Source organism: Sorex araneus, chromosome 1 (genome assembly GCF_027595985.1).
Source record: "Sorex araneus isolate mSorAra2 chromosome 1, mSorAra2.pri, whole genome shotgun sequence".
NCBI lineage: Eukaryota > Metazoa > Chordata > Mammalia > Eulipotyphla > Soricidae > Sorex > Sorex araneus.
In genome coordinates this window covers 355,043,676-355,070,815 of record NC_073302.1, presented here as the reverse complement: position 1 = coordinate 355,070,815, position 27,140 = coordinate 355,043,676, and the positions used below count along the sequence as shown (strand labels likewise).

At 44.4% G+C, this 27,140-nt stretch overlaps 1 protein-coding gene across 1 annotated transcript in view; it reads right to left on the bottom strand.

The window, feature by feature from the left end:
- CDK13 (cyclin dependent kinase 13) overlaps nucleotides 1–13,656 on the bottom strand; it is a 103,979-nt gene extending 90,323 nt beyond the window's left edge. The window contains exon 1 of the mRNA XM_012932347.2: nucleotides 12,347–13,656. Coding sequence (XP_012787801.2) covers nucleotides 12,347–13,539 — 1,193 coding nt within the window. The 5' untranslated portion in view covers nucleotides 13,540–13,656. The remainder of the gene's footprint in view (nucleotides 1–12,346) is intronic.
- Nucleotides 13,657–27,140: the final 13,484 nt, after the last annotated feature.

Below are 27,140 nucleotides of genomic sequence, written 5' to 3'. Positions count from 1 at the left end.
TGAGAACCGCTAGAAGTGATCCCTAAGCACAGGGCAGGAGTAAGCCCTGAGCACTGCCAGGTGTGCCCTCCCAAAAAATTTTTTAAAATTTTAAAATACCCAGCTACAGAAACAAAAACTAAATAAAATGTGAAAAGAATTTGTGTATTACTGTTTACAATAGCCAGAATCTGGAAAAAACCCGAATGCCCTAGAACGGATGACTGGTTGAGGAAACTTTGGTACATCTATACAATGGAATACTATGCAGCTGTTAGAAAAAAGGAGGTCATGAATTTTGTATTTAAGTGGATCGGCATGAAAAGTTTCATGCTGAGTGAAATGAGTCAGAAAGAGAAAGACAGACATAGAAAGATTGCATTCATCTATGGTATATAGAATAACAGAGTGGGAGACTAACACCCAAGAATTGTAGAAATAAGTACCAGGAGGTTGACTCCATGGCTTGGAGGCTGGCCTCACATTCTGGGGAAAGGGCAACTCAGAGAAGGGATCACCAACTATAATGTAGTTGAAGGCCATGCGGGGGAAGGGAGTTGCGGGCTGAATGAGGGCTAGAGACTGAGCACAGTGGCCACTCAACACCTTTATTGCAAACCACAACAGCTAATTAGAGAGAGAGAACAGAAGGGAATGTCCTGCCACAGTGGCAGGGTGGGGTGGGGGGAGATGGGATTGGGGAGGGTGGGAGGGATGCTGGGTTTACTGGTGGTGGAGAATGGGCACTGGTGAAGGGATGGGTTCCCGAACTTTGTATGAGGGAAGCATAAGCACAAAGTGTATAAATCTGTAACTGTACCCTCACGGTGATTCACTAATTAAAAATAAATAAATTTTAAAAAATTTAAAAAAAAAAGAATTTGTGTATTAGACACAAGGTCAATACATAGTAGATGCTCAGAATCAGTTATTATTGAAATACAAAACAAAACCAAATCAAATCCCAGAATGGCTATGGTCAAACAGACTGTTGTCAAGATTTTAAAAAAAATTATACAGTTGGTCAAAATATTAAAAATGCAGCCACTATTTTAAAAATGTTCAGGAGTTCCTTAAAACAGGGATTCCACTTCTCAGTACATAACCAGAAGAAATAAAAATATTTTCCATACACTGTCGCCCTGAGCACTCTGGATGTAGTCCTAGTGGCAGTCAGCAAAACTAGTCCAAAACTAGTTCACATGCCTCTGAACCCCACACCAGGCAACCCAGAGGGAGGCAGGTGAGTTCCCCTACCAGCCCCAACAGCTTGAAACCTCCAGAACTTAAAACACCACCATGCTCACAGCAGGTCTCCACAGGCTCAAACAAGCCTCATCCATGACTGAATCTGCTGAAAAAAACAGGTATGCGGGGACCGAAATCTCCAGGCTCTCACGGAGTCAGGAATGGGCAACCTCCCCCCATTTCCTTGTACTTCTGGTAGCTTGGTGGTCACACCCAGGAACTGCCTCTGGTGCAACATAATCTCATTAACAGCCATGATCCAGAGTCTCAGAAATAAATCTCTCAGAAGAGAGCAACTAACCTCAGCTGTGTCACCGTATTTAAAATATTAGAATTCCTGGAGCAACATCTACTCTATACCACTGATGCACCAAGAGAAGGATGTATTATCTTCAGGCTAAAGTACAACAATCTTCACACAGTCTCTCTAAGGAAACTTTTTTGGATCATTTTTAGTGCTTTATTCAAAACAAGCAATACAAATAAATTATTTAGGTCCTGCTTTGGTGGCAGGCTATGGGGCTCAGGGTGGAAACATTCAAACTATGTGGAGGGACTGGTGCTGGAATATTAAATGTAATAAATTACTGTGAACAACTTTATAAAAATAAAATTTTTGAAAAGCAGTATCACATCTCTGAACCTAAACACTGAACTATCTCCCCAGTGATGAAGTATTATCAAGAGCAGCCCCTAAGCCACCTGAGCACTGCCTGGGAAGACCAAGCAAAAATAAATAAATTAATAAATAATCTCCATGCAAAAACTACATACAACTATTTGTATGTAGCAGCACAATTCGTAATAGCCAAAATACCTAAATATTCATCACTCACAGTAAATGTGATCTACCCATAAAATGGAATATTATTCCAAGATTAAAAAGGGGACGGGGAGGGAGGGCAATGAGTAGGGCCAGAAAAATGGCTCGATGCACTGAGAACAGTTATGTATGAGGCCAAGTTCCATCCTTTGAACAGTACAATCACCTGAGCACCATAATCCCAGGAGCACTACCATGTTGACTCAAAAGCAAAGTAAAAAGGGCCAAGTACTAATACAAATTTTAACAATTCAACCTTAAATACTTTATGCTTAAGTACCAAAGCATATTTCAAGCTGTATGAATCCATTCATATAACTGACAGTTTACGTCCAAAATAAGCAAATCTGGCAGTATCTTCCGGCTCTGTGCCAGGCTGTCTTCACGGGGGCCCCTGGGAGGGGTGTGGGCTGAGTTTCTCTCCCCACCCCAAGCAGAGCCCTGGAAGCGGAAAACCTCCAGAACCCATCCACAGCCATGCTCAAGGCCACTCTCCACATGCTTGGATGAGCCTTACCCATGAAGGAACCCACAGAGGAACCCAGGTATGCGGGACCCATGGTTGAGATCTCCAAGCATGCTCGGATTGGGACTGGCCTCCTCCACCCAGGTCCCCAGTTTTCCAGTAGCTTGGCAGTCACACCCACAAACTGCCCCCACCCCCGCCAGCACCATGTAATCTCATTCATTAATGGCCAAGATCCAGAGACTATAAAATAAAGCTTCTGGAAGAGAGCGATGCAGTTATTTCCTGGAGCACGCAGCTGCATTTGTGGCCGCGGGACCTCTTATACTCTAGCCCACTGATGTACCTGAAGTAGCATGCGTGTGTTTGGTTTTAACATACTTGCTTATATTCTTGTATATACAGGCTTAAATGGCCCCAGAATGAATGAAACAATCTTCACACACTTGCCTCTTACTGTGGTGGGAAGATGCTCGCTGTTTGGGTGGGTGTTAGAATATTATCTATGATGAACTATTGAGAACTACTTTCTGAAAATAAAATGTATAAAAATCGTAAAAATAAATAAACAGAATGAGCAAATCCAGGAGGCAGAGAGATAGCACAGTGCATTTGCCTTACACATGGCAAACACAGCACCCCATATGGTCCCAACAGTTCAGCCAAGAGTGTTCCCTAAGTACAAAGCCAAGAGTTAAGTCCTAAGCACAGCTGGTGTAGCCCCAAAACACACCCAAAAAAGCAAATCCATAAAGACAGAAATCATACTAATGGTGTCAGGGCCTGGAAAAGGTGATAATGGAAAGTGATTACTATGAATTTCTATTGTCTATTGGCTTGGGGGGAGGAGAGATTGTTAGTTAAAGCATTCTGAAATTAGTAAAGGTTCTCAATTCTGTGAAAGTCTATTGAGAGTATCACTTAAAACTGAAGTAAATAGAGATGTGAGAATTAGAACTCACAAAAAATAGAACTCACAAAAACTTTTATTTTTAAAATCAAGAAAAATACCACTAAATCTGGAATGCTCTTTGTTCTGAAAGTATACAGTAAGCCCTTATTTAACATGTTGGAAATCGCCACTGTAGGCTGACATGATGCATCATAAAACCAGGTCCAGGTCATCAAGAAAAAAAAAGAATTAGTTCTGCATCAGTTAGAATACCTTTATTTAGAAAAAAGGGCCATATTTTGTTTTTATATACAGCAGTTGCACATTGTTTAAGCAACTGCTATATACTTCATTTGTTACATTTCTTATATAAATCTAAGAATAGGAAAAAAGATATAGCTAACTTTTTACATTATTGCTCAGGCCTACAAGTTACAATTCACTATATATCTGCGCTCACTTCATGATTCCCTGAGATATGCCTAAAATGTGTTCTTAAAGAAGAAAAAAAAGGTTAAGATGGTAGGGTGAAGGGAGAAACTAGGCCCATACTTTTTATTAGTATTGCAGTAATCACTATAAATTCACTCACTGGTCAATATTATAGCTAGCTAGCATCAACACTATTGGATGCTCAGGTTGCTTTTTATTGAGAGGTAGTAGGTATTTTCTTTCTTTTTTTGTTTTTGGTTTGGGAGCCATACTCAGTGGCATTCAGACAAATGACTATAGGTAGTGCCAAGATGAAAATGGGTTGGCCTTAGGCAAGGTATGTGCCTTGCCTCCTGTGCATCTCTAGCTCTGGATATTTCCTTATGCAAACCATATAATTTACCATTTCATTGGTATGTTTATTTACCATATGCTTTGATCGTGTTTAGGAAAGACCAAACACTGGACTTTGAATTCCTTCTGGACTTCAAAATCCAGTCACTTAAGCAAAAACAAATTCCCTTCTTCAAATTGCTTCCGTTCTCTTCAATTTGAAACTGTTATCTTTTCAGCTCTGCAATTTGAGCCCAACAACTCCACCTGTGATCCTGGAGCAGCAGCTCCTAACACAGCTGTGTATAAGCATCCCACTAAGGGGTGTGACCCCTGAGGAGTATCAAAACTAAAGACAGGCAAGTGTCTGGGCCAGGAAGGGCAAGCAACACACGGGCAAAAGCAGTTGAGCACCTAGACCTGGAGTGCAGGTGGGCAACTGTAAACCCAATGGGATAGTCATTACCACGAAGAGAAGACAAAAAGGAAAAAAAAAAAAAGGGTCTGGAAGAAAAAAACCCAAGCAAGCCACCCAACAAAAAGGATGTTAAATTAAGCAGTTTCCAACAAAAGAAGAATGAACTAAACACCACTACAAAAGGACCAATAAACAACTCATTAGAACTGGGAAGGAAGACTAGAGTATGCAACTTTTACAGTAACCCCAAAAGATAATAGCTTATCTCTAATAAAGTCAAAACTAAGGTGAATCAATAAATACATAAAAAAAAATAAACAGCCTTTTTAGATAACGTAAATTAAATTAAAACAATAACGGGATGCTTGACTACTCCAAATAATGAAGATCACAGAAAAGGGCACATCCACACTACCGAGAAATAAAAGTTGACAAATTCTTCTAAAGGAAATTTGGCAGTCAGAGGCCAGAGCAGTAGTACGAAGCATAGGGAGCTTGCCTTGCACATGTGGCCGACCCAAAGTCACACAGGACCCCAAGTCCACCAAGAGTGACCCCTGAGTGCAGAGTCAATAGTAAACCTGGGCACCCCTGGGTGTGGCCCAAAAAAAGACCAAATCAAAGGGGATGGGATTGCAATTTGTCACTGGCCAAAATTACAAATGTACGTACCATTTTTTGACCCAACAACTAAAAGCCTGGCAAAGACTTGGTCAAACAATTTATATGTACCAATAGAAAACTAGAAGCAAATAAATAGACTACAGAACAGAGCATGCCTGAGACTACTATTAACAGTACTATAAATCACTGTGCTTTAAATAAAAAATAAGGGGAGAAAATATATTATGAATAATGTTCCCATTTATACAAAAATAACATTTTCTTATATTTATATACACACATAGGTAGTGCATTTATCACAATGTCCAGGGTGTTCATATTCAGGTGATTGGATTTAAGAAAACCTTTCTCTACAGTATTGAAAATGTAGTTTTATACCCATATATTATCTTTATGAACAGGTGAAAAATAACGAAGAGAGCAGCAGCAGAAAAAGGAAATACCACAAGAACAGAAAAACAAACAAAAAAAATCTAAGGTTACATAAATTTAATTTGGGATGCGAATATACCATAAGTGAAAGGGCCCTTGTGCAGCTGAAAAAGCAGGAACAGAAAGTAGGGAGGCACACAGTGTGTGCAGCCCAGTTACACTTTCAGTTCCTCTAACTAACCTTTCCATTTCCACTTTATGTAAACTTCAGTTCCGACCTTAACTTTATCCTCTCATCTACATTATCCTCTAATTGTCATTTTTCCAGATGTAAAAACACAGTTGTTCCACAATTCAGATGTGCCATAAATTCAAGAAACAAAAACACAGTAAGCCATACTCTTTGATACCAACGTTTACTTTAAAAGTAGAAGCTTACAAACCTATGCACAAAATAAAGCCAACCAGAAACAGACCAAAAAACTTAAGTGCTATTTATACTGCACAGGATAAAGATTAAAATATTAAAATAACCTCAAATTATATCACACAACATTAGTATGCAACTGGCATTTTAGAAAGCAAAACCTCAAATAGCAGTCTACTGATATTTAAATTTTTACCAAGAATTACCTAATTAATCCTGACCAATACAAAAAAATGCAAAAATACTTGACCAGAATTTACTCTACACTAAAAGTGACCCTCCTAGCATCCTTTACTCACTCCCTCCTTACAAGCCAAAGTAATTATCTCATCCTAATGAATATCAAAATAGCAAGTAAATTTATAAATGTAACTAAAATCCGTGCAAATACTGGTGTGCATTAATCTGGGTAAGAAAAAACGCTATCTAAATTAATTCAACAACTAATAAATATGCCTTGAAATGTTCCTCTAAGAGACTGCAATCTGGTTGGGGAAACATATGTAGCCAGCAAAACAATTTATTACACTTTGGGGGGGGAAGGGCACACTCAGTGGTGCTTGAGTTACTGATGGCTCTGCACTGGTGGTGTTCGAGAGACCATGTGGGATACCAGGAATCAAACCAGAATCAAGGCAAGGCAAGCATCCTATCTGCTCCAGCTCCTTAAATTAAAAACATTAACATCTATAATAAAGATAAAGCTCTATAGGAATAATACAGGAAAGGAAATTCACTTTTTCTAGTCAAGTAAAGAAAAAACATAAAATATTAGGAGTTTGTTAGGTTTTAAACATAAAGCTAGAGGTGAGGGGGGGAAAGCCAAGAGAAGCCGGAGAGATAGCACAGCAAGTGAGGCACTTGTTCAGCATGTAGCTAACCCAGGTTAGATTGCTGGTATCCCTTGTGGTCCTCTGAGCATGACCAGAAATGATTCCTAAGCATCATTAGGTGTGGCCCAAGGAGAACAGGCAAAACTAAAGAAAATCCAGAAAAATAAAAATACCTCTTAAAGTAGAATTCAGATAAAATTTGGATCAGATTATTAAAAGCATTATGTGACTATGCATTAAAAATTTGGGCTCGATTATATAATGAAAGTGACAAACTCCAACCAAGATTTTGACAATACTCTATCATTAAAGAATTGGGAAGAATGACAAAAGAAAAACAAAATCTTTGAAGAGTGCCTTGAACTAAAGCCCTGAAAATGGAAAGGAATATTGAAAAAAACAAAACAAAAAATACAACTGTAACCATGTTACCTACACCATAACAATTTTTTAAAAAATAAGAAAATTAGGTTAAGAACTGATTATCAATTAAGATAGGTCAGAGGAAAGGGACACAAAAGATCATCTTCAGAAGGAAATCACAGATTTAGAATCTTAAGACATCTCACTTAAGTTTTCTGATTGAGTCTTGTTTATTTTTCTATTACCATAAGCAGAGAGAGCAACACTTGGTACTGGTACAGGGAAAGAAGCAGCACAGATTAAACCCAGGGCTTTTCACTCAGGTCTTGTCTGTTTTGGAGCTACCCACATTGGTGGTCGGGAGTGAGTCCTGGCTCAGGGATCACTCTTGGTGGGCTCAGGAGCGACCATCTGGAGTGTCACCGCATATAAGGCAATACCATATCACTCCAGCCCCTCACTAGCTCTCACACCTTTAAAATGCTTTTTAAATGTTCCATTTATCTGAAAGATACTCATGACATTTCTATTACACATCAAATTGGTAGCATTCTACAAATTGCAGCACTTTAAAATTCTAGAACATACTTTTCACAATTTGTTTTTAGGAGAAACACTAATTCACTTATGACAGAAGTACTTCATATCTCAGGGAAATGCTATTAAGTTCACTTACTTTCATATAGGGTTCACCTATCTTTAGATTCTTGATATTATGCCATAATAGGGATTTTCCATAGACTACATAAAACAATTCACTGTACTGATCTGGCTCGAGTGACTTCAGATCAAGATGAAACACTGAACAATCACCACCAAGTTTAATAAGCATGTGTCTAAAAAATGTGTTTGGACTTATGTAAAGCAACGTGCTGGAAGGAATTACAACTTTTTTGAACTTGTTTTCTAACCTATCAATGGGAATGTCTGAAATATCACTAGAAATTTGAAGTCATTGTACACTGCTGATCAGTACCCAGCATATATCAAGACCTAAATGTCAGTGTCATTCCCTCCCTTTTCTAAGTAACGGAGAAATGCCAAGTAACAAAGAAAAAGGGTTTCGGTGATAAGGTGGGCACGTAGTATGTAGGAGGCACTGGGTTTGAACCTGAGCACTACCACCACCATCACCCCACCAAAAAAAAAAGGAGAAAAAAAAAATGGAAAGATGATTACATAGAGCAAAAAGCAAAGCTAAGAAGGGACTAATGAGCATCAGGCAGGTCACTCTCATGGGGCTAGAGGACACTTTTTTTTTTTGCATAGCAGAAGCCAGGTTTGATCCCAGCAAAACCAAAATAACTTCCAAGCCCTGCACTAAGAAGAAACTTAGGAAATAAGAGCGTAAGCATATGACTGAAGACAAAAATCAGTTGATAAAGCAGAGATCAATTAGTCTTTACAAAATGAAAAATCTTCATACCATAGTTTCAATAAATTATTTCAAATGTATATATATTTCTTTTAAAACATCTACACTTGGGTTGCAGAGATAGAACAGGGAACAAGGCAAATCATTCCCTCGCGTGCAGTGGCCCCCAATTCGATCCCTGGCACCAAACAGCAGCCTCAGCACCATCAGGTGTAGGCCCTGATCAGAGTCAACAGTAGCTGGCGGTGACTACACCAGGTCTGGTCCAAACACCCCCTCTAATATGTACCTGTACTTATATATCATTAATACACAAACTCCATGCAGGACAGCAAAAGTTAACACTACTGATTTCTTACAACATAATACATAGTCTGTTTATTAGATTTATATATCACAGGTCTAAAATAATATTGGCCAATACACAACCATCCTTTTAATTACCCATTCAACAAATATTAAGTTCACTTGTGCTATGCTGAGCATAAGGAATTTATTGATGTCAAGAAAGGTTAATTGCCTTATGGAGTTCACAAACCAGTAATGAGTCTATTCTCTAAGCAACACAGAGCACCTACCACTGTAGCACCATAGCACTGCCGTCCCGATTGGCTTGAGCGGGCACCAGTAACGTCTCCATTGTGAGATTTGCTGTTACTGTTTTTTGGCATATCGAATATGCCTCGGGGAGCTTGCCAGGCTCTGCCATGCAGGTGGGATACACTCGGTAGCTTGCCAGGTTCTCCAAGAGGGACTGAGGAATCGAATCCGGGTTGGCTGCGTGCAAGGCAAACGCCCTAACCGCTGTGCTATGGCTCCAACCCCGGTGCACAGGGCTGGAGCACCTACCATAACTACTAAATTCTAAAAGTAAAAAATTTTTGCAATAAACTGGTCAACTGAATTCAGTCACTTGTTCCAAAATAGTAATAGGGCACTACATTAAAAATTATTACTTTTTCTGGGGCTGGAGTGATAGCACAGCGGTTAGGGCAATTGCCTTGCATGCAGCCAACCCAGGTTTGATTCCCAGCATCCCATATGGTCCCCTGAGCACCGCCAGGAGTAATTTCTGAGTGCAGAGCCAGGAGTGACCCCTGTGCATCGCCAGGTGTGACCCAAAAAGAAAAAAATAAATAAATAAAAATAAAAATTATTTCTTTTTCTTTACAGAATTTTATTTTTTGCTTTTTGGGCCACATACGGCGGTGCTCATGGGTTACTCCTGGTTCTGCCCTCAGGAATACTCCTGGCAATGCACAGGGGACCACACTGGATGGCCAGGATCAAACCCAAATCAGTCACATGCAAGGAAACAACCAGACCTGCTGTTGTCTCTGGCCATCAAAAACCTTTTTCAATCAACAATTTTAGCTGCGAATTAATTTAAAAAGTCTGAAACACTGTACCTTTAAGAAAAATGAGTTTCCTGGACTAGAGAAGATCCAAAACATGGCAACTGTCTTTAGTTTAAAGAGTAAAACTTTCTGTACCATTCCAAAAGATTTTAATTTGTGGTAAGCAGTATGTTATATGGATGCATACTCCTGTTTCAATATAAAAAACTCTAATTTTCCAAACTATATTTCTGATGGGCTGGAGAGATAGCGCAGTAGGCAGGACGTTCACCTTGCACCAACCGACCCAGGTTGGATTCCTCCACCCCTCTCAGAGAGCCTGGCAAGCTACCCGTGGCGTATTCGATATGCCAAAAACAGTAACAATAAGTCTCACGATGGAGACGTTACTGGTGTCCGCTCAAACAAATCAATGAGCAACGGGATGACAGTGACAGTAATATTTCTGATAGTATTTCTGTAGTTTACAAAATATTTTCATTCAGCCTTCAAAAAAGTAACACTTTTAGAAGAATTTCTCTGGTAGTTTTGTAAACCTGTTCTCCAAGAATTTTGCTAAGACAACTGGATAAACCAATGTTAGAATCCTAGAACCAAATCTAAGGAACGAACAAACCATCTCAATATTTCATCTTCTAACCTCTAAATGTAGTAAGGTATACACTAAATGGCCAGCTATCAGAAAGGCTGGCCAAGGTATTCTATAGCTCCTTCCACACACATCCAACCCTTTACTTGTGGTCAATATAAATATCCAAAAAGACTGAGCTAAAAAAAGGTCTTTTAGAAATAAGCTTCATAAGGCTTATGTCGTTACTCAAAGACAAATTACAACTTCTAGAAAGGTACCTGGAAATACTCAAGAAGTATCTGTTAATCCGAACCACTCAAACAACCACATATAAAACACACAGCACTATATCCATCATACAATAAAAAATCTTGAAGAAAGCAGCTATCCAATAGTCTGATAAGCCACAAGATTGTTAAAAATCGCATCATACACTTAAAATGGGCATTCTGCAATCTTGAAACTTAACCTAATCTGATTCTAACTGAACTGCAAAAAAAAAAAAAAAAAAGCAACTTTTTGGGCTAATCCAAAATATTTTAACCAAAAGTAGAAGACATGGCCCTACAAATTTTAAAGGCCAAGTTTCTAAAATGAATTTTCAGTGCTGATGGACTTTGCTTAAGGCTTAAAGCAGCATGTTAAGTGTACTTGAACAGTTAAGAATGGGATGTATAGAGACATTTGGTTACGAAGACAAACCTCTACTCAGGTCACCTCTTTACATGACTTTAGAAGAGGTCAGCTGATTTTACAGGTTTATTCAGTACTGAAATTCACTCTAAGTAATTCTAAGCATTGCTCAGAACTCATTTAAGATTACTGAAAGTTAAAGTGAATAGGAAAAGCAAGCGATGCAAAGATCATTTTGTAATACAGAACAGCCTAGAATTCTCAGACATTTCCAGGAATGTAAGAAAAATGTAAACTAATAAAAAGTTAGCTTCATTTCCATTTGCTTACCGGGTAGGTAAGATGGAAACGATCGCACACAGGTGTTTGGAAAATAATATTGTATAACAAGCAAAGCCACACAGCTACATAAAAGATTTACTTCAATTTCACTAGATTTAAATGACACTTTTTAGAGATTTTTGAAAGATTTTGTCAACCTTAAGGAGAACAGGCTTATAAATTCTCCAGGCAGCAAGATACTCTTCTGGGTCACAATGGATTTCACCAGAGTATACATTGCACACACAGGAACACAGAAACCAATCTTGACAGTTTTCAATACTGACCTTGAAAGACGTAAACAAAACCATCCAAACATAGTTAAAATCACAGAACACATCGTTTCCTAATGTTCAGAATTTAGAACCAAGAGCTTCAACACAAGTGCCACCACAAGTGTGGCACCCCTCTCCCCCCCCGCACCCCTCTCCGCCCCCCACACACACACCAGCCTCCTTAAGAGAATAAGCGTTATGGAAAGGCTGCCTGATAATCCCTGGAAACATTCGCAATCCACATCCAAGTCTGACATCAGCACTTGATTCCCACTATTCCTTACAAAATCCAGCCCCCAAACACTGGTCAATTCCTCATTTCCAAAAAGGAAACCTCTTAATTTTGATGAATTTCCAAAATTATGCCAACAACCTCTAGTTCTACCCAAACTCATGTAGGTGGGGGGGGGAGGGGAGAGGAGGATAAAAGGAGGGAGAGGTAAAAGGGGGCAAGAGGAGGGAGAGGGAGGGAGAAGGGACGGAGGAAGGAGGGTCTGGGGGGAGAAGGCGAGAGAGAAGGGGAGGAAGAGAAAGGGAGCGGGGAGGGGGAAGGGCAGTCAGGGAGGGGAGGGAAAGTGCGCGGGAGCCCGCGGCCGGCCTCACCTGAGCACGGGGCTGTAGGGGCTCCGGGAGCGGCGCCAGCTGCTGCTGCTGTAGGGGCTGGGGGACACGTCCCCGCCGCGTTCGTACGAGCTGTGGCGGCTGTAGCTGGGCGAGCGGCGGCGGCTGTAGGGGCTGGGCGAGCGCGCCGCGCGCCGCGCGTAGGGGCTGCCACCCACCGGGCTGGGCGACTTGCGTCCCCGCAGGCCCTGCGAGGCGCGGTGCGACACGGGGCTGTCGTCGCGGCCGCCCGGCGGGCTGGGCGAGCGCGGCCGGCGCCGGTAGGCCTTGGGCTCGCTCTTGTCCTCGCGGTAGGCCTTGGGCGGCTCCTTGTAGGCCGACGGCGGTTCCTTGGCCGCCTTAGTCCGGCTGCGGTGCGCCTTGAGCTCGCGGTCGCGCCGGCCGCCGCTGCTGCTGGACGTGGCCGACGCGCTCTTGCGGCGGCCGCCGCTGCTGCTGCTGCTGCCGCTCTTGGCCGCGTCGCCGCGCTCGTCGGCCCCGTGGCGCCCGCGGCCCGCGGCCTCGCCGCGCTGCGCGTCCCGCCGCCGGTGCTCGCGGTGGCGCTCCTTGCTGCGGCCGCTGCTGCCGCGCCGCTCCCGCCGGGCCCGGCGCTCCGGGCCGTCCCCGCGCCGCTGGGCGCCCGCCGGCGAGGCCGGGCTCCCGCCGCCGCCGCCCGTTCCCCCGGCAGCCGTCGCCGCCGCGGCCGCGCTGGCACCCCCCAGCAGCAGCCCCTGCTCGGACTGGGAGCTCACGTCCTCGTACTCCACCAGCGGGGTCACACCCCCGCCGCTACTGGCGCCGCCACCGCCGTCCTGCTGCGGCTGGGGCAGCGAGAAGACGCGACGCTTCTCCGCCTCCTGCCCGGCACGGGGCCCGCGGCGCCGCTTCTGCCGCCCTCCCGGGCGCCTCTTGCCTCTCGCCAGCCGCTTGACCTCCAGCGGGGGCCCGGGGCTGAAGCAGGAGGAGGAGGCCGCGGCGGCGGCGGCTGCGGCGGCGGCCGTGCCGGGAGCAGCCAGGAAGAGCAGAGGCGGCGGGGGCGGCGGCGGTTGCAGGAGCTGCGGCTGCAGGAGCGGCAGCAGCAGCGGCGGCTGCTGAGGGGACAGGAACCGCCGGCGCTTGCGGCGCTCCTCCAACTTCTTCTCCGCCCAGCTCAGGCCCCCGCCTCCCCCCAGCGCCGTGTCCGAGCTGCTCGGCATCGCCCAGGGCCCGCCGCGGAGCGCGGCGCGGGTGCGGCCTGCGGCCGGCCGTCAGACCCCGGCCATGGCGGCGGCGGCGGCGAAACGGCAGCGCGGCGACCAGCGAGCACCGGGGCGGGCCGGGCCGCGGCGGCCTCCGAACCTGCGGCGCGGCCGGGATCCGGCCGGCGGGGCGTCCTCGCTGCGAGCCCAGCGGCGCCCGGCGCGGGCCGGCGGCGGCTCTGAGTCCTCCAAGTGCCCCCGGCGGCGGGCAGCGGCCTCGGCCCGCGCTCGGCTCGGGCGGCGCGACGCGGAAGTGGCGGCCGCCTCTCTCTGGGGCGCCCTGGCGTGCGGCCGGCCGGGCGGCGGCGTCCTCGGCTCCCGGGCTGACAACAGCTCCCCGCCGCGGGCCTCGCGCTCCCGGCGGCCCGCAGGGACGGGCGGGGCGGGGCGAGGCGGCGGCCGCCGGGCTGCGGCGCTCGGCCGGGGCGGCGGGGGTGCGGGCCCGAGCGGGGGGCTGCTTCCGGGCCGCGGGGGGCGGGGGGCGTTCCTGCGTCGGTGCCGGGGGACGGGCCCGGGCTGGTTTCCTCCTCGGCCGCCACCGCCTGCCCCCGCGTCGCCCCCTCCACGAGGAGGCCCTTCTCCGGCGTGCGCGGCGGCCGGCTCGCTCCTCCCCTTCCCTGTCGACGGCCGCGGCGGCGAGGGCGGCCGGCCCGGGGTTGGGCGCTAACCCCCACGACCCCTCCCTCTCGCTGCGCTCGGTGGCCTTGCCCCTCGCCCCGGACGCCAGGGCGGACGCGCGCGCGCCTCACGCTCGAGGAGGCCGCCGCTGAGTGGTGGCCGCGGCCCAGGAGGTGGGACCGGGAAGGCACGCGCCTGCGTGCTCGCTCCCGCCGACCGGGGCGGGGCCTGTCCCGGAAGTGGCGTCAGGCGGCCGCCTCCCCGCTTCCGGGCAGGGTGGGTCCGTGCGGGCCGGGGTGAAAGAAAGGAGAGGCCCGGGGCGCCGCCTCCTCCTGCCGCCGCGGCGCCCGCTCGTTGAGCTGTGACTCGTGTCCGGCGCCGCCGGCCCGCCTGCCGGACGGCGTCGGCGACAGCCGGAATCTGGAGACTCCCCCGGGGCGGCCGCGGCCGAGAGCGCCTGGCGGCCGGCGTCGAAGCGGGCCCCGCATTGCTCGCAAGGGAATGACACGGCCGTGACCCTGCCGCAGTCGGTTTTAAAAATAAAACCAAAACCAGCCGGGGAATGAAAGAACCGAAAGGCGGGGCCCAGGCCCGGCTCTCTCCCGTTTCCACCCCAGCATCAGCGCTTGGCAGGGGCGGGTGTCTTCAGCGTCCTCACGTCCCCTGCCGCCGGGAGCTGGGGGTCGCGAGCGCCGAGCCCGCGCAGGTGACCGCTCTGCGCTGTCGAGCCCCAGCCTTTCCCTCGGCTGCACGGATTTGGCCCCTGCAGGTGCATTTACCGTGGCCAGTGATTCTCCACTGCTGGTATCTTTCCACTGCTGTGCCTTAATGTAAAGAACTTTGAGAGCTTGGACACAGCCCCTCACCCTGTGTCCGGGCTGAACTGAACTAAGATCAGAATTCACTGAGTGCTCAAGGGTATTTGCTTGAGAGAAGGCTGTGGAACAGGGGGTGCTGGAGGCCGGGCAGGTTCTGTCCCGCGCCTTATTGAGGTCTGGTGGGGGCTTGGGGAAGCAGCGAGCTGAAGGGCCGACTCCGGCGTTTCTCATGGGCAGCGATGCTGTGTTAAGGCCCTCCTGCACCAGCCTCCTGACAACGGCCAGTCAGCCAAGTGGCTTTTCCAAAACACAGGATCAATCTCCCCACCACCCACCTCTGAAATGTCTGGCATAACCGAACACGAAGAGCAAAATCAGAGATTTAATTAGCAGCTCCTCATTCTCTAACCAATTCCACTTGAGAGTGACATCTTTGCTGTCTCATACATAGAAAATTTTGATTTTCTGATTTTTTTGTTTGTTTTGCGGCCATACCCGCCGGTGCTCAGGGCTTACTCCTGGCTCTGCTCTCAGAGATCACTCCTGGCAGGCTCAGAAGACCATAGCCGGTTCCGGGGATCACACCCCAGTCGGCTGCATACAAGGCAAGTGTCCTACCTGCTGTACTATCACTCTGGCTCCTGTCTTTCTTATTCTTTTGTTTTGGGGTCACATCTGGGCGGTTCTTGGGGCCTTATTCCTGGCACTGTGCTCAGAGATCATTCCTGGCAGGGCTCCAGGGACCATATATGATCCCGGGCATCCAACTGGGTTGGTTGTGTGCAAGGCAAACACCCTATCCACTGTACCTTTTCTTACTCTCAAGAATGTATGGTGGAGGAATAGAGAGGCAGTCAGTGGGTAAACCCCACTGCATGCAAGTGGGAGGTACCTCATATCCCAAATCCCTGAGCTAAGAGCCATAACTAAGCCCAGGTATGACACCAAAACTAAACAAGTATGATGCAGTTTTCCAAGAGTCAACTTGACACATTATGACATCATTGTTCCGATGGCTAAAGCAATGTGTGCTTGTGTGTACATATGTTTCGTATAACGTTCAAAAGGATTAGGTTTCTGAAGTATGTAAATATTTGCACAACTTTGTGAACCAATATTTTTCAAACAGCAAGTGGATGTTGAATCTTCACTCAAGATTTAAGGTGGAATATAGTAATGGATTCTATGTCAAAATGTGAAAAAGTGAGGCTGAAGCAATAGTACAGCAAGCAAGGCATTTGTCTTGAATGTAGCCAACCTGAATTCAATTCCGCTTTACAATGACTGTTTCGTTGGTGTGGTTTTTGGTGGTGGAGGGCGTGGGGAGGGAGATCTAAGAGCCACACCTGCCAGTACTTAAAACCTAATCCTAGATCTGTGCTCAGGGGTCACTACTGGCAGTGCTGGAAGAACCACATGTAGTACTGGAGATTATACCAAGGTGGTTCATATGCAAAAGAAGTTCCTTAACTCCTTCACTTCTCTAGCCTCAGTAACTCTTGAGAATCTACCTTAGATTTTGGTGTGGTTGCAAAGAATAATAAAAACTGTAGGGAAGCACTCATTTTTCCACAAACATAAATTGTTATGTATTTCTCCCAAAGCAAATTTTACAACATATAAAGAAAATATTCAAGCAAATTACCAATAAAAGAAAAAGCACCACCATTAAAAGAAAAAGCACCACTTTTTCTTTTAAGCACAAAAAAATGGAATTTTTTTAACTCAATATCAAAAATTAGTGGCTAGTTCTTGCTGAGAGCATTTGTCAGGTCAGGTTATGTGCTAAGTGCTTTATATTTATGTTCTCATTTAATCCTCTCAGTGGTGCCTAGAAGTAGGATGATCATAATCCTATGTTTGCTAGTGGTGGGCCTATTTTATGCCGCTTGTTCAAACGTAATTGTTAGTGGTCTTCCCTTTCCAATACATAAATCCTAGTTTGGACATAAATTACCTGATTTCTCTACCTGCAAAAATTTTTATTCACTTTACCAGTGAGGAAAGTGGGGCACAGAGACTGAATTCTTACCTAAAGTATACTGCTAGTAAATGGAGCTCTGGAATGCTTACTTAGGTCTGTCTAGCTTTGTGGGCCAGGCTTGTGAGAATTTTTGGTTGGGCCATTCCCAGTGGTGCTGTGGGCTTACTCCTGACTCTGGGCTTACTCCTGGTTCTGGACTCAGGGATCACTCCTGGCGGGCACAGGGTACTACATGGGATGCCGGAGATCAAACCCATTGACTGCACGCAAACAAACACACTACCCTCTGTACTATTGCTTGGGCCCCACAAATCACAACATTTTTCACAGTGTTCCCAATGCTCCTGAGATTTGTTTTCAGTCCAATTATAGTAATATATTCCAGAAGTAAATAATAGAATTTATGGCAAAATGTCAAGATCAATTTCACTTAATAAAACTGTTGTTTTGTTTGGGGGGCACACTGGGCAGTGCTCAGGTTTACTCCTGGCTTTGAGCTCAGGGATCACTCCTGGAAGACCACATGGGGTGCCAGGAATCCAGCCTGGCCAACCACAGCAAGGCAAGCACCCTCGTACTATTGCTCCAACCCCTCACTAGCAAAACTCTGAAATCAGAGGTACCTAAGAAGACAGATCAGTGACTTACAGCACTTGTCCTTCAAGCACTAATCTGCCATTTCAAATCTGGCACCACAGATGTGTGCTGTGGGTGTCCCCACAGCTCTGCTGTCTGTGCTGCTTAGTGAAAAGGCAAAAAAGGGTCCAGAATTTGGCTCAAGGGTGTAAAAGAGGCTAGACCAGAGTGAGTCTTGAGCTCAGCTCCTGGGACCATCACTTGTTAGGTTATCCTGATAGTCAGGTGGTTTGGGGATCCCTGAAGCGGGATGGGAGATACCCCAGAACTCTGAAGTAGTAGATGTGCCTCTTCTGTGCTCAACTTTTACAAATTTCAGAGTCCATATTTGTTATCAGTCCTTTGCAGAAAGAGCAAGGTTAATTTAACTGAGCTGTGCCTTTTGCGTTCTTGAGGGAAGTGTTTCTGGGGTGGGGGGGGGCACGCCTAAGGTGCTGGGAGCTGTTCCTGACTGTGCTCCAGAGTGACCCCTGATGGTGCTCATATGCAGTGCTGGAGTTGGAACCAGGGCACTGACTCAGATACAGCTGCATGTGAAGCAAATGCCTTCTTAAACTATTCTTCTGGCCCTCTTGCTCTTCACCCTTAATTTTCTTTATGCCTGGTATGCAAAACTGGAATTTGAGCCACCACTTTTTGATTACAAAGGGACAAACAAATGCTCAGAATGGCTAAATAAAGTTGAGATAGAAGTGTCTGACTCCCTAGGACATTGAATCTGTCAAATGAAACGGATTAAAATATTTGAAACACAAACTTTGAATTAATTTTTCTAATTTTATTAAGCCCAAACCAAATTCCTAAGTGTTATTCTGTGACCCTGTCTTTCCATCCCACTTCCACAATGATTCTCATTAATTATGGCACTCTCTTCTACCTTTCCTACAAAATTCATCTCGATACATGCACAAACATACATCATTGTTAGGTAAGAATTAGTATACCAACAAGAAAATTTTTAATGCCTATCCTATAACATTTTGTGTGATTTTGAGATGGAATTTGACTAGTTCAAAGCTTAGAATATTTGAGCTATATGTGTTATAGTATGATGTGCTCCTGCACCTGACTGTATTCCCCGGAGCCCCTCAGAGCAGGGGGAGGGAGGGAGGGAGAAAGGGAGGGAGGAAAGATGTGTAACCCCAAAAATGAGAAGTGCAACCTCTGTTGCGCACCCACACATCTGAGCCCCACAGATCCCCACAAGTTCTATAACTATAATCTGTGAGTTTCAACTAAAAGTGCAAACTAGGGGGGACATGTGTACAAGCAATGTAACCCCCAAAACACAAGTGTTTGTGAGCTAATTGTGCAACCACTGCAACCTCTATTGAGTACCTCCGCTGAAAACATATGCATGCAACCCTTGGTCAATGCAATAGCATCATCAACGAGGAAGGGAAAGAGAAGGTAGATGAAGCCAAAAGATGTGAAACTATTCTACAGATACTCTAAAGGTGGATACATGTCGTTATATAGTTGTCAACATTTATTTAACATAAAACACAATTTAATATAAAGTTCACTTTAATAATAATTTAACAATACTGATCTATTAATATGTATGTACCACATTGTGAGATATTAATAGATGAAATTGAGGGGAGGAGCTTTGAAGGGAATTGTATAATTCCTGCTCAATTTTTCTAAACATGTAAAACAGATATATATATTATTTAAGGAGGGAAGCATTTATAGTTGTAATATTTTAAATGTAAACTTCTTAGTTACATTTATCAGATACAGTGACACTAACAAAGTTGGTATTTCATAATTGACAGGTTAAATGCTTGCTGAGGAATTAAAATGAGGTCACATAAACAGACAAGTTATGAATTCACTAATAGTATCAGTCAGCATCCAGGATGAACCCCATCAATATTTATTTCTTATTATTATTTTTAAGTCCCTAAACTTTGTAATGGTGTTTTTTTTACAACAGATTTTTATACTGCCCTTCAATAAGTATTGAATCAACGAACTGAGAACAATGAACAATTTTGGATATGCAGAACTTTAGAGAGGTCCTGACTTGGGTAAAGTAGGTATTCCAGAGACATGAAGGAAGCGAGGGCAGAGTGAGAATGAGTGGAGGAGCTTTTAAGGGAATGTAGTATGAAGATGTAGTGTGAATGGACCAACTCCTGCATCCACCTTGAAACAATAGTTGACAGCCAGGTAGATGGTGGTGGAGAATAGTTAAGGCAGTAAGCTTCCTTCCTGAAGAACTGTTCAGAGTGATGTTTCCCAGAGTGGGGGATACCTCTCCCCAAGAGGAGACCTGGAATGAACTAAGAAGTAGAGTACACAGTTGCAATGTGTGCACTTTGTTCGCTTAAAGGAATGTAGTGAGACAAGAGCGATAGTACAACAGGTAGGGCATTTGCCTTACACACAGCCAACCAGCGTTCAATCCTCATCAACCCATATAGTCCCCGAGCTGCACCAGAAGTGCTTGAGCAAAGAACTATGGTAAGCCCCGAACACTGCTGGGTATGAACTAGAAAAAACAAAACAAAAAAAATGTAGATAGGGCCGGAGCGATAGCACAGTGGGTAGGGCGTTTGCCTTGCACACTGCCGACCCGGGTTCGATCCCCGGCATCCCATATGGTCCCCCGAGCACTGAAAGGAGCAATTCCTGAGTGCAAAGCCAGGAGTAACCCCTGAGCATCGCTGGGTATGACCCAAAAAGCAAAAAAAAAAAAAAATGTAGATATATTGGGTGGGGGTGAGTAATATTTAGGAGTCAGTCACTGTCATCCCATTGCTCATCGATCAAGTGGGCACCAGTAATGTCTCTAATGTGAGACTTGTTACTGTTTTTGGCATATCGAATATGCCACGGGTAGCTTGCCAGTCTCTGCCGTGCGGGCTGGATACTCCCGGTAGTTTGACAGGCTCTCTGAGAGGAATGGAGGAATTGGCATGCAAAGCGAACGCCCTACCCGCTGCACCCTTGGGAGTCAGTAGACTAAATAATTTTTGGGTCCTTTGGTCTAAAGATAGTTTGGGGGGGCTAAGAAGACCTGGTATTACAGAGAGAAGCTCTCCACTCAGGCACCCAAGAAGCCTCTAGCATAAAAGCCAATCCTTGACTTGCCCAGTCCAAAGAGACCAAAAATTGAAAAATCTCTTCTTTTGAACACAAATTATTGAATCTATTGCTTTATTAAAATATCAACTTTAGGGGCTGGAGCGATAGCACAGCGGGTAGGGCGTTTGCCTTGCACACTGCCGACCCGGGTTCGATTCCCAGCATCCCATATGGTCCCCCAAGCACCGCCAGGAGTGATTCCTGAGTGCAAAGCCAGGAGTAACCCCTGAGCAGCGCTGGGTGTGACCCAAATAGCAAAAAAAAAAAAAAATCAACTTTATTGATATATAATTCATAGATAGTTTAGTGGCAAGTGCATAAGGCGTGTAATCACCACAAATCAAAGTAAAGAATGCTTCATTCGCTTCATTCTCCGACTCTTTGCAACCAACTCCATTTCCACTTTACAATCAATCCCTACTACGATCACATCCCACCCGAGGCAACTAACTATGAATTAGTTTTCATGTTCTAGAAATTCTGAGGAATTGAATAACACTTTATGCAGGTCTGACTTCTCATGCTCACCATGTTTTTTTAATTCATCATGCAACTTGTAATAGCAATTCCTTTCTTCTTTTTGTTGTTGAGTACTTTGTTGAATGGCTATAATGCATTTGTGTATCTGTTCCCCTGCAGCCTGACAGTGGGCTATTTCCAGTTTGGTTTTCTATTAATAAGCCTGCTGTGAAATCATGTACCCTCCACTCAAATACAACACAGAAGAGTTGAAATTGTGTCACTGTTCACCCTCCACCCCACCAAATCTCTGTGCCCTAACTATTAAGGCTGTTCCCACTCACTCTGAGTACCTGCAATTCCTGATCTTTAGATTCAGATTTTGGTTTTGGGGCCACACCCGGAGGTGCTTAGGGGTTACTCCTGGCACTGCACTGAGGAATCACTCCTGGTGGTGCTCAGGGAACCATATGGGATGCCTGGGGTCGAACCCAGGTCAGCTCTGTGCCCTATCCACTGTATTACTTCTCTGGCCCCAGGAATTTCAAATTTTTTAAATTTTGCTTAAGCTTTTCCATTTCCAGAAGGTAATTATAATAATAATATTACAGTTCGGGCTGGAGCGATAGCACAGCGAGTAGGGCGTTTGCCTTGCACGTGGCCAATCCGGGTTCGATTCCTCTGCCCCTCTCGGAGAGCCTGGCAAGCTACCGAGAGTATCTCGCCCGCATGGCAGAGGCTGGCAAGCTACCCGTGGCATATTCGATATGCCAAAAACAGTAACAACAAGTTTCACATGGAGATGTTACTGGTGCCAGCTCAAGCAAATTGATGAGCAACAGGTTGACAGTGACAGTGACAGTTCAGGCTTTTTAGATGGTCTGCTTTCACTTTGCAATCTTTTTTTTCTTTTTTTTTTTTAAGAAAAGGAAAGGCTATAGAAGTTCCTAGATGAAGTCTTTTAGACCAGACTGTTTAACCTGACCAGAGGCTCTGGGACACAGCTCAGTGGTGCAGTGCTCACCCTGGCACCTGGCTCAGGTTCCATCTGCATCACTGCCGTCTGTCCCCTCTGTGATTCCAGCAGCAACACTGCCTTTTGTGACCCTCTGCTTCAAAACACGTGCCACAGGCAAATGTGTGTAAACTCCACATGTGTGCATGACTCCTGGCCGTCATGGAACAGAGACATGGGCAGGGGAGAATAACCTAATTCTGCTCTTTCCCAAAGTGTCATCTTCAGTCAATCTCTGTAGACTTCCCTCATCTACACAATATCATCTACCTGCTATGCCCCGTCCCACTTCCTTGGAGGGGAGGTGGCTTTACCAGAAACCAGCTTCTATTTTGCTAACAGCATCATTTCACCTGCTCTTTCTGAACATGAAACTCTCCATTTTGCAGAAGCTCATGTGGATCTTTCTACTCATTAGGCAGGATGCTGGCCAGTTCGTAAATCTTCCCACTAATCTCTAAGTGTTTTTCATTTTGTTTTACACATATTTAAGACTCATCCAGTATTTGGTTAATTTGGCTTGGGAGCCACACACAGGGGTGCTCAGTGCTTACTCCTGGCTTTGTGCTCAGAGATCACTCATGATGGGCTTGGGGAACCAGAATGGGGTGCTGGGGATCGAACGCAGGTCAGCCATGTGCAAGGCCAGCACTCTGCCTGCTGTGCAATCGCTCCAGCCCCACGATTCACCCAGCCCTCTTATTTGCTTGACAGTTCATTTACTTTGATTACTGAAAAATAGTCCAGATGGGAGGTGCAACTGTTTGTTTATCCATTCACTGAACTGAAAGATACCTTATTTGATTATTATCAATAGAGCTGATCTAATCACTTGTGTGCAAGTTTCTGTGCGGACATAATTTTTCACATCACTTAGTAATCAGCCTAGAGGTGCAGCATACTCCTAGGGGTAAAACAGAAGCACATCATGGGACACAGAGCTCTGCGTGAAGAGGAGTTTTGACTGCTTTTTGGTACTCCTGGTGGCGTTTAGGGGCTACTTCAGGCATATATGTTCTGAGGTCTGTTCCAATGGTATCTGGGGTCCAGGCAGAGCAGGAGATTTAATTCTCATTCCCTGCATGTAGAGTACATGTATTAGTTCTTTAAGCATGTACAGTTGTCATTTTGGAAGGTTAAAAACTTCTTATTTAGGTTTATTATAGTGCCTACTATGCTGACAAGAATTTGTATGTTCTTCATAGTTGGCAGATGGAAGGAATACTTTTTGATGAATTAAAACGAGGTAGATAAACAAAAATATAGGTTGTATATCTACTACAGTATCAGTCAGCATCCAGGGTGAACCCCAACAATCTTTATCTCCCCTATATTGTTTTAAACCCCTAAATGATAACAAAATCAAAAATAAACAAATGGAACTACATCAAATTAAAAAGTTTCTACATAGCAAAAGAAACTTGTGTTAAAAGAAAACGCACCCTACTAAATGGGAGAAATATCTACACACAATACATTAGATTATAGTCTAAGATTTAGATATCTGAAAAGAGTTTACAGTCAAAATATATAAAGCACTGACAAACTAAAAACAAAAAAGTAATATTCAATGAGAAAAGAAAGATATTATGAAAAGGTTTTGTCATCATTTATTATTAGAAAATTCAAATAAAAAAGACAATGGAATATCATCTCACACCATTGAGAATGACATATATAAAAAATATATCTTGGATGGGCATGAAAAGTTTCATGCTGAGTGAAATGAGTCAGAAAGAGAGAGACAGACATAGAAAGATTGCACTCATCTATGGTATATAGAATAACAGAGTGGGAGACTAACACCCAAGAACTGTAGAAATAAGTACCAGGAGGTTGACTCCATGGCTTCGAGGCTGGCCTCACGTTCCGGGGAAAGGTCAACTCAGAGAAGCGATCACCAACTACATTGTAGTCGAAGGCCATGTGGGGGAAGGGAGTTGCGGGCTGAATGAGGGCTAGAGACTGAGCACAGCGGCCACTCAACACCTTTATTGCAAACCACAACAGCTAATTAGAGAGAGAGAACAGAAGGGAATGCCTTGCCACAGTGGCAGGGTGGGGTGGGGGGGAGATGGGATTGGGGAGGGTGGGAGGGACACTGGGTTTACGGGTGGTGGAGAATGGGCACTGGTGAAGGGATGGGTTCCCGAACTTTGTATGAGGGAAGTATAAGCACAAATAGTGTATAAATCTGTAACTGTACCCTCACGGTGATTCTCTAATTAAAAATAAATAAATTTAAAAATATATATATATCTTGGAAACAGTAAGAATGTAATGAAAAAACACACACAAAAAGAACCCACCCACCCCTGTCACACACACACAAACCCAATAATCCCACCATTGGTAGAAGTATTGTCCAGTTAGTCTCTATGAAAACAAATGTGGAGAGTCCTTTTAAGAAGTAACAGTAGGGGCTGAAGAGATAATACAGAGGGCAGGGAGCTTGCCTTGCATGTAGCAAACCCAGGCTCTATCCCGGCACCTCAGATGGTTCCCCATGCCCCATGAGGAATGAACCCTGAGCAGAGAGCCAGTAGTAAGCTCTGAGCACCCCTGGATGTGACACCAAACCCAAATCAAATAAATAAATAAATGCACAGAAGAAAGTTCATATTAAACAATGATTCCACTTCTAGGTATCTGTCTCCAAAACACAAAACCATTACTTCAGAAAGTTATATGTACATCTATGTCATTGCAATGCTTAATGCAATAGCCAGGGTATGAAAACAACTCAATTATATATATATACACACAGATGTATACATACAAAATAAAGTATTATGCAGCTATAAGTAAAAAAGTAGTGCAGTTAACTGTAACAGGGATGGAACTGGAGTGTATCATATTAAGCATATTAAGCAAAATAAGTCAGAGGGAAAAGGTCAATTACAGGATGTTCTCACTCATCTGTTGTTCATAGGGAAACTAAGAAAGGGAATGGATTTTATCGAATATTAACAAACTCTTGGCCTTGGATTACAAAACTGGGAAAACCAAGCCAGAAGGGGAGTGGGCAGGGAAATGAAGAGGTGAACTGAAGCAGCCAGAAATACAGTCCAAGGTTAAGGTTTGTATATTGTATGTGACTGACCTAGGTTCAATCCCTTGTACTGTATATGGTTCTCTGAGAATCACTAGGAGTGATGCCTTAGCACAGAGACAGGAACAATCCCTAAGCACCACATTGTGGCCCAATAACCCCGCCCCCCAAAAACAGAGATGAAATGGAAGTGATATAAGGACATTGATGGAGGACTTTTGGTACTTTGGTGGGGATGAGGTATGGTTACTGCATCCATCAAAACCATAAATGTTTCCACTATTGTAAATGTATAAGCTAAGCTATTAAGTTTAATAAAACATTATTTTCTTTATTTAATTATTGAAAAAGTCATTCAAAATATTTCTTCAGTTTATTGCACTATGTATTATATGTTTGGTATTAATATGTTCTTTTTGTTTGGTTAGCTCTATGTTCTCCTCAACCAAATTTCATTACAAATTGAGCAAAAAGAAAAAAAAGAGGTTTTTCCACACCATCATGATAATTATAAGTAAATCCATATTGCACATGTCATCTGACATATTTTTTCTTCTCAATTTGAGTGTGCTACAATCTGATAGCAAAGACAGCTATGCTGCCATCAGTATTTTTACCTCTTCTGTCTAAATTTAGTTACTTATTCATAACCAAAACCCTTTTATCCTAAAACATTGAGAAGCATTGCTAACACTTTCTCAAGTAGAGACTGTGCTACTGTTTGTCACTTTTCCCAGGATTTTTGGGGGGTAGGAGTGGAGGTGGGGGCTGGGGCCACAGCCAGCAGTGCTCAGGGTCTCCCCATGGCAGTGCCAATGACCAAGCCAGGATCAGCCACACGCAGGGCGTACCTTGGCCCTTGTACTAGCTCTCTGACCTCCACACACAAGATTTATACACGCGCTTTGCTTTGTGTTTTTTGAGAGAAGGATTCTTTTCAGCATTTCTTGCAGTGTAGGTCTGTTAAAGGTAAGGTCCATTAGATTTTGTTGGGGAGTGGAGGAGGCATTTATATTTTTCTTCATATTCAAATGACAACTTTGTAAGATAGAGCATTCTTGAGTGGAAGTCTTTTTCCATATTTTATTTTATTCTAATTTAACTTTTTAATTTTATTGAATCACCATGAGATAGGGCATCACAAAGCTGTTCATGAGCAGTGGATATCTTTGGTTATTTAGAATTGCGAATATGCCGTTGTACTCTCCTTACATTTTGGATTTCTGCTGAAAAGTCAGATGAGAGCTGAATAAATGTGCCTTTGTATGTAACTTGCTTAAATTTACCGGAGCTGGAGAGATAGTACATTAGATAATGGACTTCCCTTGCACACAGAGACCTGTGTTTGATCCCCAGAACCCCATGTTATTCCCTGAGCACAGAGCAGAAGTAATTCCTGAGTGCAGAGCCAGGAGTAAGCCCTGATCACTACTGGGTATGTCTCCCTCACCCCCACAAAAAAAGAAAGAGTGTGGGAAAAATTTCCCCGAGTCTTGCCTGATGGTACTTATAAAAAATAGAGTTCATTTAAACTTTGATGACTTAACAATAATGTCTTTGTGCATGTCTTTCTTGCATTTAGAAATTTGGATATTTTTCAGCTTCCTGGACTTCTATGTATACTTTCCCCTTATCTTTAAGAAATCCTTGGCCCTTATTTCTTTGACAAGGCATCCCATGCCCTTCCCTCTCTCCTCACCAGAGAATAATAATGGGAATCTATATTCTAATATCACTTCTTTCAATGGAGTCTGATAAATCCTGAGCAGGGCATTTATTTCATATTTCTTAAAAAATAAGAATATTCAAATCATGTTTCTCTTTCCTTTTCCATTTTGGGTATTACTAAAATTTTTTCTTTGTTTGTTTTTCTTTGTCCTG